This window comes from Platalea leucorodia, assembly GCF_965183815.1.
Source record: "Platalea leucorodia genome assembly, chromosome: 2".
Lineage (NCBI taxonomy): Eukaryota > Metazoa > Chordata > Aves > Pelecaniformes > Threskiornithidae > Platalea > Platalea leucorodia.
The window spans coordinates 28,352,117-28,368,559 of record NC_138824.1 but is presented as its reverse complement, the minus strand read 5'-3'; the positions used below and the strand labels follow the sequence as shown (position 1 = coordinate 28,368,559).

The 16,443-nt window shown below is 39.2% G+C and overlaps 1 protein-coding gene across 1 annotated transcript in view; it reads right to left on the bottom strand.

The window, feature by feature from the left end:
• The window catches only part of LOC309604475 (complement C4-B-like), a gene marked incomplete at its 3' end in the record, with an annotated part of 47,726 nt that extends 34,458 nt beyond the window's left edge, over window positions 1-13,268 (bottom strand). The window contains exons 1-9 of the mRNA XM_082337853.1: window positions 13,195-13,268; window positions 10,241-10,433; window positions 8,998-9,181; window positions 8,188-8,258; window positions 7,787-7,872; window positions 6,483-6,565; window positions 5,278-5,365; window positions 1,597-1,702; window positions 1,288-1,411 (exon numbers count right to left, since the gene is read on the bottom strand). Coding sequence (XP_082193979.1) covers window positions 1,288-1,411; window positions 1,597-1,702; window positions 5,278-5,365; window positions 6,483-6,565; window positions 7,787-7,872; window positions 8,188-8,258; window positions 8,998-9,181; window positions 10,241-10,433; window positions 13,195-13,259 — 1,000 coding nt within the window. The 5' untranslated portion in view covers window positions 13,260-13,268. The remainder of the gene's footprint in view (window positions 1-1,287; window positions 1,412-1,596; window positions 1,703-5,277; window positions 5,366-6,482; window positions 6,566-7,786; window positions 7,873-8,187; window positions 8,259-8,997; window positions 9,182-10,240; window positions 10,434-13,194) is intronic.
• Between the last annotated feature and the right edge of the window lie 3,175 nt (window positions 13,269-16,443).

Here is a 16,443-nt window from a genome sequence, read left to right as displayed (position 1 = left end):
CTAGATTATACTAAAGAACTGCAAGCTGCAATGCATTCGACTTCATTTTAGGATTCTAAGGAATCCTAATTAATATTTAGGATTTTTAAGAATTTTTAGGATTCTAGTAATTCTAAACTAAGTAACTAGACTCCTTCTATAGCCAGTGGGAACAGACACCTCTAGAGTGCAGTTCATCCCGTCTGTTCTCTGTACTGACTATACAAAGTGCCTGAGCATCAAGCTCTGACTAGGTACTTTACTTTCAGATATCCAAAATAAAAGAGATCAATCTCCCTATAAACAACAGGGAAAACCTTGCCCATGTTGGAAAGGTCAGCACTGAAGTTGCACCTCTCACCTTAGCCTTGTGTGACTAACACTGACACTAACAATAATATTTGCTACAACCCAAACAATCCATTGACCACTGCATCCAGTTCTCACTTGTGGGTAGCTCTAAAATATCTGGGGGGCCTACTCAATGTGCTTAACACTGCTGTGAACAAATAGCTACACAAATCCCTTGTAAGGATATGTGGAAATACTTATCTGTCCTCTATGAAAATAAAGGCAAACAGCTGCTGAAAAAATTCTAGATAGGCATGCTCCAGGCTTATGTCCCAGATGAACAGCAAGACCAAGCTATTTGGACTATATTGTACTTGTGCATATGCCAAATATCAGAGCCTGATAAAACTGTGGGGAGGTATAAGATGACAAGCAGGACTTACAAGGGCTAGATCTTCCTCTGCATCTCACTGTGGCTATAGTACATACGCCTCACCTTTAGACTGACAGCTTAGCTGGCTGAGGTACAAAGCAAGGTAAGATACCAAGCTCAACTAATAACTTTGTATGTATGGAAGGAGTAGACATGGCTGAGGCAAGTGCTCAAACAAGATCTCAAGGGGAGTAACGTATTTGTGTTCATACAGGTGTCTGGTGCCACTTCATATGGACTAGGTTACCTTAGATATCCTCACAGGGCTGTTTAACACGGACAGACCCTATAGGAGAGTACTTACAGGAGACCTGAGCACTGCCGGAGCAGCAATGGAAGACCACACAGAACTACATAGGGCATTTAAAGTGGTACTGGACATTTGTGCTCAGATAAGTGAATCTGACTTGAGATAAGTTTGTGTACAAAAGGGGGTCAGATGAGACTGTCATGCACTATAGCATGAGCAAGCTCTGCAGTGAAGCTTGGCCCAGTGGGACAAGGTTTCCCACATGAAGGATCCCACTAGAGAAAGATCAATGTAAATATTACAGCCTGTATCAGCCAAGGCATAGCGTACTCACTTGCAGTCTCCACAGTGGTAACAGCAACATATAAATGAAACCCTTCCAGAGTGGAAATACTCTTTTTTAATTTCTCTTCCAGAAGTGGTGTATTTAAAGTAACTTTTCCTTTTCCATTTTTAATCTAAAACAAAAGTAAAAAAAAAAAAAAAAAGTGACAACCCTTGCTGATTTGTTGCCATTAAAATTAAAAATTTGTTGCTTATAGTATGACTATGGTATTACAGGGATCTATATTTCAGTGATTTCTGACAATATTCAGCTCTCCTGGGATAAATCAGAATAGTTCCACTGAACTCCAGTACTTACTGGTAGCTGTTGTTCCAGGCCTGGAACAAAGACTTTTTTCTCATTTTCATCAATTATGCCAAATCGCACATATGCAGCACCTTGAATCCCTTTCCCATAAGAGTGTCTTTGGAAGGAAGAAAAGTGAGGAGGTGAATCATTACATTAATAAAAGGCAAGCATAAATCAAACTAATAATTTTATGCTGAAATAAAATAGTGATATCTGTAGGCACCCCATCTGTAACTAATAGCTTGAAACCAGGAAAATAGTCACACTCACTGATAACACAAACATGAAGACTTTTACTGGTTCATGTACAAAGTGGTGATTTCAAGTGCAGACAAATATATGGAGTAAATCACATTGGCAGAATCACGTGTGGAGACGTTGTCCCCTTCAAAGGGAGCAAGGGAGATATCCAGTCTACTTAGCTTGAATGAACAGTTAATTTGTTTGTATGAGACACATCATGAGCAGAACATTTAAAATAGGGGGCCAGAGAATCATCTTAGGGACTGATATAAAGTATTTGGTACCTCTGAAGACCTCCGGAGACAGATCCTACTTGCTGAAATTTTAATGCCTGCATTAGGCAGAGTAGACACCCTGGACCCCATGCCTTTCCTGTGGTTTTAGGCAGTGTAGCACAGGGACCTTTTGTAAGTGAAATATTTGCCAGATAGGTATCTGGACAGAATAGCCCTGAACTCTCCATATAGGTTGCACCTGGCAGGCTCCTTACTCAAGGAAACCCTGGCAGATGGCATCCTCCCGCTGCACAGCATGCAATGTGTTACATGAGACCTGTCGTGGTCGTGGTGGTGTGGAAATCCTGCTTCACCTCAGTTCTGTAACAGCTTATTTTTGTTTAAACAAAGCCTCTTTCAAATTGACCTGATCAGCAGCACTGATCTATACCAGTTAAACTAACTGAGAGGCAGTTCTTATGAAAACTGCTTAAAATGTCAGAACTAATAACTGCGGGAAACAACAGCCAATATAGCAAATAACTGTTCATTACATGCATGGCCAGTTCAGAGAAATAAGTTCAATTATCAGAAATTCCATATGTTGATTTTGATGAAAGTCAGGCAGGTCTGTGTAGCACCGCTAGGACCTTTTCCAATAGACAAAAGAACAGTATCCAGTAATTCAACCCCATTTTTCGTCTTAAATAATTATGATGTTAATGAGTAGTGAAGTATATATGAAGGAGTTGCACAGTCCATAACTCAAAATCGAGTGCTGCAATAACATAAGGAGAAAATTTTAGAAAGGATTAAAATATTAAAGCCAGTTATCCGATATCACTTCATATCACAATATCAAGTAATCATGATTAAAGCTAATAATTATTCAATAGAACCAGATAAAGAAGTGAAGGTGAGGAAGAGGATATTAGAAGAGTTGAGTTTGTTCAGCCAAGCAAAACAAGGTGGATACAGGGTTCTGTCTGCTCTCTCAAGGTGTGCTGGGGAAAGGAAGGATCAGTACAGTCAAGGTGAAGAGCTCAAGGACAGCAGGCAGAAGACCAACAGGGTATAACCTGGCCAGGGATGAGTAACCTTTACAGGCTTAAAAAATAAAAACTGATTATTCAATGAAATATACCCAGTTCACTTTCACATTTTGGGTATCATTACTGTACAGAAAATTTACCCACTGTTTAACACTAAATATATTTAACAATACTAGCTACAATACTCTGTGTGATCCTATTTGTGGTTTTGTGTTAAAGAATCTTAAGGAATATGTTGAATCAACCTCAAAAGCCATGGAGTGCTGACTTGTTTTTTAAGGAGCTGTTCTTAGTGAAGGTCTGACATTACTTGCTGATACTGTGTGTTCAACTCTCTGCTGACGCATCAAAATTGCTCTGAAATAAATCTGAGCTTTTGTCTAGATAGGGAGGAATAAACAGAATAACTATTTCAGTGTTATTTAGATAATGCAGAGTACCTTATTTCCAGAGGTATATTTCTTCCTTATCAACTATCCAGTATGTCTGGCAATATCCTAAAAACCTACTCAATTTGATAATATTTGCTAATATTATTTTCTGATCTTTAAAGATATAAAAACTTCGGAATCCACAGAAACAAAGAAAATAATACTGGAGCAAAAACGTGGTCTGTCTCCTCATTCCTTTGAAACTGAAAAGATTTCTCCCAACTATGAGAGAAGGCCAGCTGCCTCCAGCTGGCTGTTCTCATTTCAGAAAATGTATTCTTCTTCAGAAAAGGAGAAAGAAAAAAAAAAAAAAGAGGTATCAAGTTCTAATTTAGTCACCATAGGGACACTAATTCAGATGTCTAACTTATCACGCAGAGGTTCTTTGATTTCAGATAACATAAGCTTCTGTTCAAGTGCAGTATTAATTTTGTTCTTGCCAATTTTTAGTATCTTGTTTTTCATGAAGGAATTTCATATACTCTTTCATCAATATGATACTATTTTCATACCGTGTTTTTTTTTTTTTGCACCAAGTCATCTTTAAAACAGATTTAAAATCTAACTGTAAATCAAACATCTGAACTAATGCCACACCGAACCACTTCACTTAAATGACTGGTATGTAGATCCTGAACTTACAAATCTCATATAAATATACTCTACCAAAGTCATCAACTCTAGTTACATGAGTGGTGACTTCAGTGAAAAGGAAATACATCGCTGAGTCTCCAGAGAACTATTTGATTTCTCTCTCCATCTTCCCAATGTGCAAGGTGGCCAAGATATTTCTAGTTATTTTGGATTTCAGTTGAAGAACATCCTCCTAACAGGCAGTCGTTTAGCATTTCCACTCCTAAGACACTTGAAAATTCAACAGCCAAGAAGGCTTGATATATGTTGATGAGCCACCGTTAGATCATACAGCACATTTAGATCTGTCAGTGTGGGATCAAAAATGTCAGAGCCACACAACACAAAATACTTATTCAATCTAGGTTAAGTCTGATTCTTCCAAAGTATTCAAAATATTTCGATGGGTTGAATTTTCATTGTTTGACTTTCTCAATTACTCTATGTTTGATGCCATTCTAATTTGATATGGGATCAGGTGTAATTCATTCTCCCTGCCTCATGGTTTGGCCAGTCTGAAAGCTTTGTACCCATGTCTCATCCAGATCAATGTCATACTACTGCATACGTGTCTGTAGTGATAGTAATGGAAACTCCTCTGATTAACTATATTTATTCACCTGGAAGCATTTCTGCATAAAATCATTAATCTCAAATAAGCACTAGCTTATTACTTCCACACTTCACTGGGCTTTGAGAAAATTTCATACACGAACTTGAATCCATCTCTACTTGAATTACATTAAATAGTAATAGCTGAGGCTTTAGAATGTTTCTGAGCATTTAAACCAAAAAGTATAAAGAAAAGCAGGTTATCGGTTTGCCTGGAACCTTACCTAGCAACAAAGAGGAGAACTCTAAATAGTCACCTTTTTACTAGCAAACTAAAATATTCAGAAAATGTTATTCCATTTTGATCATCACCAGTTGGACCCAGGTAGCATTTTACACTGTGTCTTAAGTTAATACTGGAAACAGAGAGTGTATAAGATTAAAGTCAGATTCAAGTAAAGCCAGAAGCTGGTTAGCTGTTAATGACAAGAAAAAGGAAGAAGCTGCAAAGTTCATTATCTACTTATCTGCCTCTTAAAACAGTCTCGCTGTGAGCACACCTACTTTGCCTCGATGTCAAACACAAAGTTTTCATTCCAGATGTGGTAGTATGGCTGAAGTGGGATGAGTTTGACTTCAAAAGATGGAAGTTCTGCATAAAAAAAAAGAAGACAAAAGGTCATGACGTGAGTTTCAAACATGCCTTAAAGTCCTGGCATGTGGCAACACCCACTGAAAGGGTGCAGCTGCACTGAGAGGATGATTTAGTTTGAATCAGCAGTGCACTTCTGAAGCAAATCTCTTGATCATCTCCCCTTATTCTGCTTTGCTTCACATAGTGGAGCAATCTTCAGGCATACAAAATTGATTTATTTGTAATGAAAATAAGCCAGAAGATAAGCTCTAACTGCTAATGGGCATTAAGTGCCCTGGAGTAGAGGCAGTCTGAAGTAAACCCACCCTGAAATGGGTTGAGTGTGGACATGAGGTCCTCGGCATCAGCTGTGTCACTCTGCAATTTGCTCCTATAAAGCCAAAGTATTTGCTACTGTAGATATAGCCAGAGTAATTTGCTCCTGGATGTAGGTGTTTGCAGAGGATGCCGTAGTCTCCACTATTCTGTTACATCCACTAGCTAAGGCAAAACCAGTTTTGTTAAACTGAGATTTTCATATAATCCTGAGGTTTTCTTTTGCCTTTTAGGAAAAAAAATCCCCCCCCTAAAAACCCTAAAAAACACCCACACTAAATTTTACAAGAAAGCATAATTTCAGTGTGAATAAATCAAGCCATTTCTCACCCCAGATTTTTAAATTTCTACCTTTTTACCTTTTTCCACAGTGCCCTTACTCTTGTTTAGAAAAGCTTCTCTGAGTATAGGAATAACTGTAATTAATTTCCAAACTGAATTCTCCTGAGAGAAAATAGGTAGCTTTTTCTTTCATTCTAGTCTTCACTGAAAACTTGAGCCAGAATTGCAATGCTTTTAAAATGGAGTTCATTTCCATTTTTTTCTGTGGTAGAAGAGGATGTAAAAAAGGATGTTTTGTGAAAAATGTTAAGCTTACTAAGTCTGTATAAAAATAAAGTTTTTTTTTCAAATATAAGTGGAAGGCACACAAAACTAGAGTTCTGTGCATCAGAGAGAGCAATAAGGCACTGAAACACTGTGAACCTTGTCCTTTGTACCTAACTAATCACTGCAGTATATCTTTTAACACATAGTGATGACTTCATATATTTATATTGCAAATTAAATATTCTCTTACCATAATTTTTAACTTCAAATTCAGCAGAAACGTTAGACATTGCGTATTGATGAAACCAGGCTTTGATTTTCCAAGTACCAGGCCTAAAGTTCAGATTCAGCAGAAAACAGTTAATTAGGATTCCTCAGATATTTTATGATGCTAATATATTTAAACTGACACTAAAGGCTAATATTTTCCTTGCTTTGATCTCATCTCAAACTAATTTATTAATGGATTTCTCTTTGCTGGGAGGAGACAGCAGCGTATTTCCAAATGTCCTAGGAAACACTCAAAAAGACTTTATAAGGAACTGCAAAATAACATATTTACAAACCACATGTAATGTGCACTGCCTTTGAAAAGCCCTCAGAAATAGAGAACTCATCATATTTCCTGTAGCTTACCTTCACTGCGATGTCAAATCAATCTAGCATGCAAGAACACACTGAATATTAAGTAAAAGCTTGACTGTTTGAAATCAGAGGTAATTAATTACACTTTGCAAACTGAGCCCTCACAGAAGTGCTCTCTTGAATGTAGTCATATGGTTGAGCAGATACTTAAGCAGTTTGATAAATTGTTCCTTACCAAGATAAATGTTGCTAATTGCAACATATTAACATTAAATTTTGGACTCCTTTCTCCAAGATGAGGTGCTTAAAGGTAAAAAGATATTAACCATAGGCTCAATCTCTGCTCCATGGTGAGATAAAGACAATTTTGAAAGCTAATTCAAGCAATTCAGCAGTTAAAAATCTTAAGTACTTCAGCAGGTAAGGGGGATGAATCCGGATGGTTTGATCTTGCTAGTAGGAGGTGGGGTTAGTCCTCCTCACTTTATACATTATACTGTGAGGTCTTTCATCTGCATGGGTCCCCTGGGGCTCCTCTACAGCCAATGGAGAGAAACAGACAGTGCTGGGACATCCTGACATCGGCATCTAAAACAGGTCAGATAAATCACAGCCTAAATATGTGACTTTCCAGTGTCAGAGAAGGGAGTGTGGGGTGACCAGCTCAGGTGTAGACCCCTGCACAGCAGGAGACTCCAGGGCAACCATGCTCGGTTCCCTGCTGTCACGCCGTGATGCTTCCCAGGTGTCATCAGAGCAAAACTGTCTGCTTTAGTGCACCTCCTGTTCTAAAGAAATGTAAAGCAGACAATACACAATAAGAAAAAAAGAGAAGAGAGGAAAACAGGAGAGCAAAGCATAAGGGAAGGGAAGGACAAGACTCTTGTTTTTAGCTTGAAGCTAGTTCTGTTGCAAGAACCATTTTGACATGTGAACTGTTTTAATGCACAAGGCACAGCAGTAACATACTCGGCAACATCAGGTATTTCAAAGTTGTCACTGAAAGCTGTTTTTATCTTCCGGTCTGACTTTTTAACCACCATGCCTTTTGAATTCTGTTGAGAGAGAGAAAACAAACACAAAGTTATGCACCAGGTGTCAAACATTTACATCCAAAATCTCTAGTTCATATGCTAGTCCTAAGGAAGAGGAAACGCTCTGCTTACTTTCCTACTTTAATATTCACATGTTAATGTCTCCCTCTATGCTCCTGATATTGGCCAAAAATTACTAGACATATCTCACAATGTGTAAATACTGATTTCTGGAGAGGAATCATAGCTATAGTTTTACTTTTGGATCTTTTGTGGAAGTTTTCATAGTTCCTGTGCTGAAGAACCACTCATTAACAGTGTTTTTTGTATACTTACTAGCACAGCAACTGTAACTGTGTCATCTGTTGGCCTCATAGCATTGTCCAGAATGAAGATCCTGTATCTTACTGTTTAACAGAAGAATAAATGTGTTCACATATTTATTTCTGGCCTTTCTAGATAGTAATTATTACAAGCTCTGAACTGAGTTACTGAATTTAGGATAAAACATTGTCTTTTAACGAAAAGAAGAACGAGAAATTTTAAAAAATAATTGCATTTTTCCATCGGCTTTGCATGTTACATGACCAGACAGATACCTTTTTGAAGCAAATTCTGAAAAATACTCAGGGAGCTTCACTCACTTTTGTATTCCTTCTGCAGTCAAGGCCTGTAACCAACTCAGGAAGTTTTTTGATGTCCCTCTCTTGTTACTTAATTAAATTGTTAATTAACAAAACGGTTGTGGTCTTAAAGTGCAAAGGATACTTATTGCTAGTGTCGCAAGCAGAAGCAATAGAAGGTTTTTCGCAGGTTTCTTACAATTTTGTTTTATAAAGGAAAGTCATTATTAAGCTTTTTGAACAAAAAGGAGCAGATTTTGCCTGGCTCCTGTAAGAAGAGAGAATGACTTTTTGACTCTGGTAGCATTTTTACATGGGTTGCTGCAATGTACAGGGCAGACCATGCAGAAGCCCTGGCTGCAGAAGGCGAGTTTAAAATCTGGACTGGCTGGTAAGTACTGAGATAGCTGGGGTTAAACGAGAAGGATTTACATTAGGAAGGATCAAGTCATTATTACTTTTTCTAATCATGCCCTTGTAACATCTATATTCAACATCTGAAATGCAGCATTTGTATTGTAACCTTTGGAACTTGGTGTGTATATAGGCTTATCTGTCTGAATAAAAATGTAGCCTTTCTTGGAAGACAGAAGGATGTGAGTGCTTTGAACGGTCTCCTTATAAAGATCCCTGCTTTCGGTGACTAGCAGAACATGCGGCTGATTACTCTTCTTGAACAGGTCCTGTTGCAGAGTCCCTGGCTTGACCTGAAGAGGACAAAAGGAAAAACCCCACGGAGTCAGACATGAACCTGGTGACTTTGGAGCCACACAGCTGAGGACCAAAAACAACTGAAGTGTTTAAATAATTTTATTAGCACCATTCAACAGAAGATACTCAATTATATCTTTCTTAGTGGGTAAATATTTCTTTTTAGGTAGAAATACTGTCTAATCCCCTATTTTCCACCATAGAAATACACATTCTTCTGTCCAATGGCAATAACTCGAGCCCAGTGACTTTTCTTCAGTCTACATGCATGTTAAATTCCAGTTAACATGCCATTTGGTAGCTGTAGCAGCATCCTGTAATCTTTCACTTGCTAAAATCTTGGCTGTGTGATTAGAGCTTTACCTCATGCAGGTTAATATGATGTTTCTAAACATCATGCTCAAGAGGAACCTGATCTGAAAGCTCAGCTTTTAGCTTTGGGAGTAATCAATCAGAGCTAAACTGAGTCTTGCTGTGTGCTGTTTTCCAACCAAATAGCCCAAACTAGCACTCCTGAACTAAATGCTGCCAGACTTCAAAGAATCATGTCAGAAGCAAATGATGCAAGGCAGGTTGTAAAGAAGAATTAATCATCTTACAGGTTTGCAGAAACATCACTGGCTTTGGTCGGAGAGACTGCACATTTTTAAAGGTTTCTCCTGTTGTATAAAAATGGCCAGTATGCCAAAGGCATGAACGCAGTCTTAGTTTAAGTAAGTGAGGCAGAACAACAAACAGTGATAAAACAATTAAATGTTTTTAAATTTAATTTCATCACTGATCTACAGCGATGAAAAGATCTTTCATCACCATGTGACAAAATCTTGAGCTTGCTTGTTGGGCACAAAAGCGTACTCACAATCACCACCGAAATTATATTAGGCATTGTTTTATTAGCTGGTTGGGTGAATAGGGTGCTGCTGTCACTGGAATCAGTGTTTTGTCGTCTCTCTCTAGGGATCAGTGTTGTCTCTGTTCCAACATATTCCTAGTACAGATGATGTGTTTTTTGTCACCAGAGTAAAACATTTACATCACTATGATGGTAGACTCACCATTACTTTTTTCATCTCTTGGTAGTTGTTATTTTGGTTAAGGTCAAAGACGATCCTCTCTGATATGAGCTGATTTTTTGTCTCATCTTTGAAGTATGCAGTAACTTGCACAGGGCGCTGTGCTCCATGGACTTGAACTGTTATTGTCTCATGTATGCCCAAATGTACCACATTTGGGGCAGTAATAAGAAATCTAAAACAACATAGAAACATTGTCCAGCATGTAGGCTGATTTTTACATAATGCAAGAATGTCTAACCAATACAAATTATCAAGAAAAGCAGACTCTCACAGAACAGTTGAGTTTGGGACTTGTGGAGATCACCTAGCCCATCCCCCTTATTAGTCAGAACAGAGGTTAAAAGAAGACAGTTCTCTCCTACTGATCCCCAAATTCTGAACAATCACATTTAGGTCCTACAAAAGACCGGTCCCTATAGATAGGAGAGATAAAAACCAGCAATATGTCCCAGGGACTGCCAATGCCATGTATAGAATAGTTTAACTCAGAGAAAGTTCTATAAACTCAACTTTCTGGAAACAAAACCAGGCTGTGCATTAAGAGACAATAAATAGATACTCATAAATACATATTTGATACTACGAAGTCACGTATCTTCATGTACTAGCACCTACATTATCCCAGCTTATTCTTTAATATGTCAGGAGGTATCAATTTGCTATATAACCACATGTACGGGGTTTCAAGTAGCTGATCTTCATTCAGATGTCACTGTTTGTGAAATGCTGGTAATGAGAGACCATGGAAAGTGATACCACAGCCCTGGGAAGGGCTGAGTTGGAGACTAAACTGGATGGGATTTATTTTTTTCTCTTTGTTACTTTTCTTTATGCTTAACTCTGCTTTGGTGCTTCTTGGTAATTAATATAATGACTTTTAAAATTTAGATCATCATTCTTGCCCTCTTTTTTTCAAGTATCTTTTACACACAAAAATCAGAGAAATACGTGAAGAGCTATGTCTTAATGATATAATGGCACATACACAAAGAACAGTTCTGAGCTCAAGAAAAATGTTTTTGGAAAATGATCATTCTGCAGAAGACTTCTAAAATGAAAGGTAAACGATTTTACCATTATCAGAATGGGTTGGCTTAACTTTCTCTTTTTTTACTTTTGTTTTTTAATGTTTCTTCTTTCTTAAATTTATAAAATGAAATGTGGGGTATAGAAATAAGGAAATAAAGCTGATTTTTTTTTTTAAATGAAACTCAAATTTATTTCCTTTTTTTCTGATAATAATCATGGTGCACTGTGAAAACAGAATAAAAATCATCTCTCTCCTTCCATATAATTAGTGAAATGCAACACAAGTGGCCCGAGTCTTCACACAAACATAGGGATCTTGGGAAAGAAAAACAGAACAGCCTTCAATAAACATTAAAAAGTTTTGCCATTTTTACCTATATATCTGTGAAAATGCTTTCCAGTGTTTCTAGTTTACGATCAGTGATGAAACTCGTCTTTCAGTTACATCTACCCTCATGCAATGCTTGATCCTGATCTTAATTGTTTTCATATGTCTAATTGTCTTCTCTAATTCATTAGTCCGGCACGTTTGGCATCTATATACATTCAAATGCTTGAAGGTTGAGAAGAAATTTTTCATTTTCAGCTAAGTTAATTGTATTTTCTCAATGGTATTGAAGGGGTTTTACTCTAAAAGTGTCACCACATCACTCACAGTCTATTGGCTCTAGCAAAAGGTGACACAAGGCCTGTTTCACATGTGGAAAAGAGAGCATAATGTTTGACCTCTGCCATAGCCTACAGAAATTTAGGGTCTTTTTTTTACAGTGGTATAGTTAGTTGTTTAAAAGTTTGCCTATGCAATAGCTTGGATAGACATGGTCACTAGCCTACACTGCCCATAATCTCAGCTAGCCAGACACAAGCCAGACCTTGTCTCCAAGAGTTATGATGATATTTTCCTGACATAATGTTCAGTTTCATATACCTAATACATTCAGCACCTTGTATTTCCCACATCCAATTAACTCAGAAAGAAACTATCTATCTCAATCCCCATGTCCACTAAGATTTTATCACAGATGACAAAGCCTGTGCTTTACTGAAGATGAAATGTGCCTCAAGATGCACCATAGGTACCCCAATATCATGTTTCTGTGGGGCTGTAGTTTTCATGCTGATGTGGACACTGGAGGTCAACACCAGACTGCAGGCGGGAGTCTGCACCTGGCTAAAACCTCATAAGAAGAGAAATAAGTATTTGGGGCTGGAGATAACCTCAAAAGTGGCCTCACATGGAAGAGGAGGAGGGTTTGACCTGTCTGCCCAAATATCTCATCAAAGCTCTCCTCTGGCTATGGCAAGTATGTGAATGCACTTGATCCTTGCGGGAATGAAACAAGAGTCTCTTCTCCTGTACCTCTGCCCTACAGATAAAGGTCAATTTGAAGGACCTTTAACATGCTCCACAGGTTTTCTCAAAGAGTTACATCTATTTCCCAAACAGGAATTTGTCCAACCAGAAGAACCAGTATCAACATATGTAAATCTCCACTAAAATAGAGGATAAGTACAGAAAAATCCTGAAGCTCTCCCAAATGTGAAACCTTTGCTTTCTGCAATGTATAAATCAATTACAGAAAGGAGATTTACTCTTTCCCAAGATTTTCTAGTCCGGTAAATGTCATAAACTAAAGAGGATCAAGCAGCAATAACAGCATGAACATCATGCTTTAGTAGGGCATTTTTAATTATTTGTTACTGAACGGAGATCTCTCCTCTTAAAAGTGCCTTAAAAGGGCAGTTTTAAGCTTTAACTTTTTACCGATTTAAGGTTACACAAATTTTCAGTGGTCCAAGAAACAGGCTTCGTTGATTATCTATCATCAAAACCATTAGCATTTCCTACTTTTTCTTTCAAGGAATTTGTTAGGAGCGAAGAATTAATCATAAAATGTACTTACGATGGTGCTTGCTGTGTATTGGACAACAGCGAACAAAAGCTCATTAAAAATACCAGCCTTTCCATTGGAAAACTCTACAACATCTGCAAAACAGAAATACCAAACAGCCACCGTCAGTTCACCCTTGTAAGATATGGGCTGATGGCACATTGCAGCAAAGAACATCACCTATCCTGGTTATTTATTAATAACTTGCAAAACCGTGCAACCAATAATGATGGACATGCTGGCGATGTACAAATTAACAGACTGGGGAGAGACATTCTAGACTAAGCCATAATTTCATATTTGATTATTCATTCATTCTCTTCCCAGCTTCAATTTTTTCACATGATAGCAACTAAAAGTCATGTGCAAAGAAGTTTTCAGAAATGCTGCAAAGGCAATCCCAAAATCAAATAAGACACCATGGCTAAAAGAATAGCTGTAAAGCACTTCTAAATGGGGACAAATGCAAGTGACAGGTCCCTTCTCCCTTTATTTAACTCCAGGCATCTCTGCAGTCCAGGAAAGGTGAGAGAAAGCTCCTTCTGATTTAGATAGCACCAAAGGAACTGCGCTGGAAATCTGCCTGCACAACTCAGTCCCAATCTGTAGTGCTTGAAGGTATTCATCTGCTTTAACTTAAGTGGAAATAAAATTGATGTCTCTGTCTGAGCTACTCAGCCCAATTTTCCTTTATGGTCAAGAAAGAGGGCTTTTCTAGAGGGTAATTAGTCGCATCCTAGCATAAGCACATAAGATGACTCATCAGCCGAAGACATTCCAGACTGCAGGAAAGACACACAGTGTCTCAAAAGGCAGGATGATACTCAAAAAAAGGGCAAAAAAAAATATATCTGAGGAATAACTGCTTGTGCAGGAAACAGTTTTGATCAAAGGCAAATGAAAGAACAAACTGAAACTCTCCTCAGGTCTCATTTTGCAAGTCTTTGCTGGATCGTTTTCTCCCAAACATAATTTTGTTGACTCATGAGAATGGAAAAATGCCCATCTGATTTACAGGCAGGTCAAATTCCAGAAATGATCACATGGCTGCCCACAAGTTCTGGGGATAAACTGCCCTTTAATACACCACATTTAAGCCTGTGTCTTCAATTATTAGCCGTGGATGCCTTAAATCATCACTCCATTATTTGTAAGGTGAATTCATGCTCACAGCAAGAGCTCACTGCCCACAGTCGTGTTCCACTGTGAGGGTGAAGGGACCTCCACCTCACCCCACCCCTTGCCTAAGAGACATCCATTGCTTTGCTCTTCAGACATAAGCAGCTCCAGCAAGAGCCGCTTCAAGACAAGGAGGTAGGGGAAGAGAATGTGTAAGGTGTCAAAAGAACAGCTCACTATTTTCCACTGAGTGTGTCACAAGTGTAGTAGCTCCCTCTGAGACAAAAATAGATGGATGGCGAGTACTTTCTGTCCATTGGTGGTCACAGAAAGTACCAGCAGCAATAGCAACAAGAATGTTTCTTGTTTCAAACTCACATCAGCAAAAGCTAAGTTTTGCCTGCTCTAGGCATAGTTTTTTTCCAAGAGACAGTCAGTTGCCTTCACCCTTCCTCTTCTGGCTTCCACTCTCATGGCAGCTGTTAATCAGGAGAGATCTGATCTGAATTCTCTCAGTGCCAGGAGGCACACAAGGCGCGAACATCGTTCTTCCACTTCGATCGGTCTGCGGCTGCGTGCCGTGCCGCTTCCCAAGAGTTCCAGCCTGCACCATTCCTCTCAACCTCCACCATCCGACGCCAGGTCGTTTTTGGGCGACCCCGCTTTCTTCTTCCCTCTGGACCCCCAAGGGCCACAGCGCAGTCTTCTGTTGGTTTTTTCCTCAGGACATGACCGATCCAGTTCCATCTCCTCTTCCTCACTTCATTACTGATTTTCTCCATCCCTGCCATTTTGGTTTTTTTGAAAGTTGATGCTCGTCGTTTCTGCAACTTTTTATTTTTTTTCCGGGAGGAGGTAGTTGGCCTCCTGCCCAACCCCCATGACTTGGAGGGCCAGGGGTTTTTCTGTCAGGGTGGCCTTCCCTTAGGCTGCGTTGGTTCGCGGCACCTTCTTCAATTTTATCCGGTGCACCCTCCAGAGAGGGATCCCCTATCCACCACCCAGGGGACGCGCCTTCTAGCGGTGCAGCCCCAGATGAAGGTAGTCAGGAGAGAGAAGGTGAGAAAAGGCACCTGTGGATCCTCAGGGTCCAAATCCGTGCTCTTTGGGAGACATTTACAGGAGACGAGAAATGGGAACAAAGTTATTTTCACTTTGCCCTCCCTCCCCACCCTCTCCTTCCCTCTGCAGTTATGCACTGACAAAATTGATTTATTTCCCTGTCAAAATAACATAATTTTCCTCAGGGTCTCTGGCCTCCCAAACCCACGCTTGGTGGTAAGGATGAGTAGAGATTTCCACCACAAAGCTCATCTGTGCTTAGGACAAAGACAAAGGTTTTGTGGAAGAAGTAGTTCCCTTGGGAACAGCACTTGTGCTCTCCCTGGGGAGCAGAAGCAGCTTGTTAAACTTGCAGCTGGTAAAATAAGGACTTCTCACTCTTGCATGAACAAAGAGAAGATAATGGGGGAAGTTAATTAAGAGCAGCAGTAGCTGTGGAGCATGCTAAGGCTCCTGCCATGTTCAGAGATGGTTCCACTGCTAGGCCTTACATGGCTGCCATCCAAGGTTGGGGCTGATGCAATCACTGAGCAATCTCAGTCACTAAAACAGAACAAGAAACAAGTAAGAATGAGTCCTTTATTTTTGCTCCAGACAAATAAAAAATAAGAAAAAAAACATCAACATTTGCAAGGTCAATGCCCTTTCCTTGAGAAACACATACGGAGTTCTCCCGGCTGAAAAGTCAACGATTTACAGAAGACTGCAACACAACTAGCATGCATTTTCTACTCCTGAAGTAACAGGAAAGGCAACTTTGCACTGTGGGGGTCACACCAAAATCTCGCTGTTGTGCCAGTCTTTATCAGAGGGGAGGAGAGGGGCTTTCCATTGTCCGGGCTGGCTTGTTTGTCAGCGGACCGAGGTCTGTTTGTACAGCTATACAAATAGCCATGTTTGAACTCACAGTAAGACATTTTCACAGATCGCTTTTTAAAGGGAACCTTGCAAAAGCCATTTTTTGCTTTCACTTGCTTTTAATTGGATTTGCACAGTTTTGCTTCCTTGTGAAGTATGAATATATGTATGTATGTACATAACAGCTATCCATAGCAATATGTTGCATAACCATTTTACACT